Below are 2,590 nucleotides of genomic sequence, written 5' to 3'. Positions count from 1 at the left end.
CTAGTGATACCACCTAAGGCACAGTCCACTCTGCCTTCCTCTTCTGAAGCCGGCTTACCACCTCCACGATTTCCTGGATACTCTGCCCAAAGCCAGGAAGGACCTATGGTGCTCCGGCCTTGGACGATCTGTCTGCTAGATGGTTGATTCCAGGACATTTTTTGTGCTTCCTTGTTCTGGGTCCAAAATGGCATGCAAGGAACTTCGAGACTTTGGGAGAGACTTTGCTGAGTCTGATAGGTTTCTTGAGGTCTTGTTCCGGGTCTCCTGTTCTCAGGTGGGAGGCGTGGCAGGTGTAGAGCTTCCTGGCATGACCATGATTCAAGGAGGACGACTGTAACCCACGGCTCCTTTCGAGTGGGCGGAGCTCCGGGAGCAGAGAGAGAGGTATTTAAGGGCAGGGGTCCCAGCCCTACGGCTGGCATTTGCTGAAGCTTGCGCTTGCTCTGGAGCGGTCCTGACTATATTCTCCAGCATGAGGACTCCTGGCATCGAATCCTTAGGAGCATGGAAGCTGGAAGCATTGTGGATAGCAGCTGTGTGCTGCGGGAATCCCGGCGCAGGAAGACGGTTTGGCAGGCCTGGCAAAAGAAGGCCCTGCTATCAGCTTTCAGCAAGAACCAATACCCGAGCTTCTGGGACAGGCAGGAACTGGCCAGGCAAATACAGCTCCCTGCGTCCCACATCCGAGTGTGGTTTCAGAACCAAAGAAGTCGCACTGGAGAGGTGAGGCACGGCCCAAAGCGGTCCAGCAGAGGCTCCATTCTGCTAGCCTCCCAACAGCTCGAGGAAGGGTTTGGCTCCAGTTCACAAGGTAGCAGCATGCCCTCGGACAGCAGAAGGCCTCGCACTCGACTCACCTTGCAACAGTGCAGTATCCTAGTGCAAGCCTTTGAGAGGAATCCATTGCCAGGCTTTGCTACCAGGGAGCAGCTGGGCCAGAGGACAGGTTTGTCTGAGGACACTATCCACATATGATTTCAGAACAGAAGAGCGCTGCAAGCCCGCGCTCCAGATCAAGATGAGCCTGCTTCACAAGTGCAGGATGTGGCAACTGGAGGTCTCAGTGGCAGGGATGAAGCAGCACAGGACAACCTGTTATGGATGGCTATCTCAGGAGGTGTGGGCATGGAGAACTCGAGCTCCAGCGACCAGCCCCACTTCCACAAAGAGTCCCAGCAACCCCAAGTGGCACATCACAGACAGCGACTCAAGCATACGAGGCAGGACCTCTAAAAATCCTCCTTGATGAACTGCTGGAAAAAGACCAAGTGGAGGGTGACAGCCATTCCCTGTGGATCTGGATGGAAATTCTGGTGGCAAGGAGCACGAGGGTGTCCAGGAAACCATCTTGCAACTGGCTGCCACGGACTGTGTTTCCAAGGAATCCTCGAGTTATAGCGACCCAACCAATTTCTCCAGAGAGTCTCAGCTACCACAATGGGTACAGCCTGAAGGACAAGGCCAAGAACAGGCTCTCACTCAGGGATGCAAGACGGGCCCCCTGGAACTTTTCCTGGATCAACTGCTGCTGGAAGTTCGTGTGGAGACGCACTCACCAGGCCCTGTACATCTTTAAGGTGCAGGGCAGCAAATGGATGCAACACCTGAGCTGCCTCTCTCTCAAGAAGAATATGAGGATCTGCTGGATATTCTCTGAGTCCCAGCCTGGAAGCTCCTATCCAGAAGACACCCGCAATCCACACTTGAGAATGTAGACAGCCCAAAAAGTATATGCACCAAACCCCTATTACAGTGGCTGATTTCGATGCAAAGCATCTTGCTTACTAGAAGGAGGAAATGCACGTGGGTTTTCCATATGGAGTGCCTACCTGAGTGCCCTGAGACGAGGAAATGGGCTCTCAGAATGGGATTCTGCTTAAAGGGCAGAGGGCAAGATCACCAGGGACTCCTAAAACAACAAGGAGGCCTAATTACAAGCAAAACTGACAGAACACACAATTGGACTGGCTCCATCAGATTCCAGGAAATCTCATGAGTCACCAGGTATAGGCTACACATCTTAGGACACTGAACCAGGAAGGAGTTATGAAGACTTCTTCCTTGGGACTAAGAACTGTTGCTCTTCTTACCAATGCCTTATGCTTGGCTGTGAGATGACTAACAAACCACCCATTCTATATGTACTCCTAGCACATTTGTTTAGTTTACTTTTGTTTAGTTTTGTCTTGCTCTGTTCTACCTCCCATTGTTTTCAATAAAGATTTGCATGTTTGTTTGTTTGCTTGCTTGCTTGTTTGCTTGTGTGTTTGTATGTGTGGTGAATTGGCTGTTTGGTTTAGGCATGAGCTTTCCAATTCAAAGGGTGGTAAGACTTGGGAAGGCAGTGAGGCGGGATGAGAGGTCTGAAAGGGAAATAAAAAGGAAAAGCTGATCAGTGTTCAATGCAGACATGGCACTGTTTGCTAAAGCAAACAAGCGGGGAAAATGTCAACTTAAAGAAGAATGTGTGTAAGGCCACAAAACTGTAAATAAACATCATCCTGGAAATGGAGTGCAACCAAAGTATTGTGAACAGTTCATTCCAGGATTGACACTGATTCAATCAGACAAGCCGAATACCTTCCTC

The 2,590-nt window shown here is 50.5% G+C and overlaps 1 protein-coding gene across 1 annotated transcript; it reads left to right on the top strand.

The window, feature by feature from the left end:
• Positions 1 to 507: 507 nt before the first annotated feature.
• Positions 508 to 978, top strand: LOC147998673 (double homeobox protein 4C-like). The gene has a single exon (XM_087598761.1). The coding sequence runs from the start codon at positions 508 to 510 to the stop codon at positions 976 to 978; it is 471 nt and encodes a 156-aa protein (XP_087454887.1).
• Positions 979 to 2,590: the final 1,612 nt, after the last annotated feature.

Source organism: Rattus norvegicus, chromosome 20 (genome assembly GCF_021556685.1).
Source record: "Rattus norvegicus strain SHRSP/BbbUtx chromosome 20, alternate assembly SHRSP_T2T, whole genome shotgun sequence".
Lineage (NCBI taxonomy): Eukaryota > Metazoa > Chordata > Mammalia > Rodentia > Muridae > Rattus > Rattus norvegicus.
Note: the sequence above shows the minus strand (reverse complement) of the source record. Positions and strands in the feature narration are given on the sequence as shown.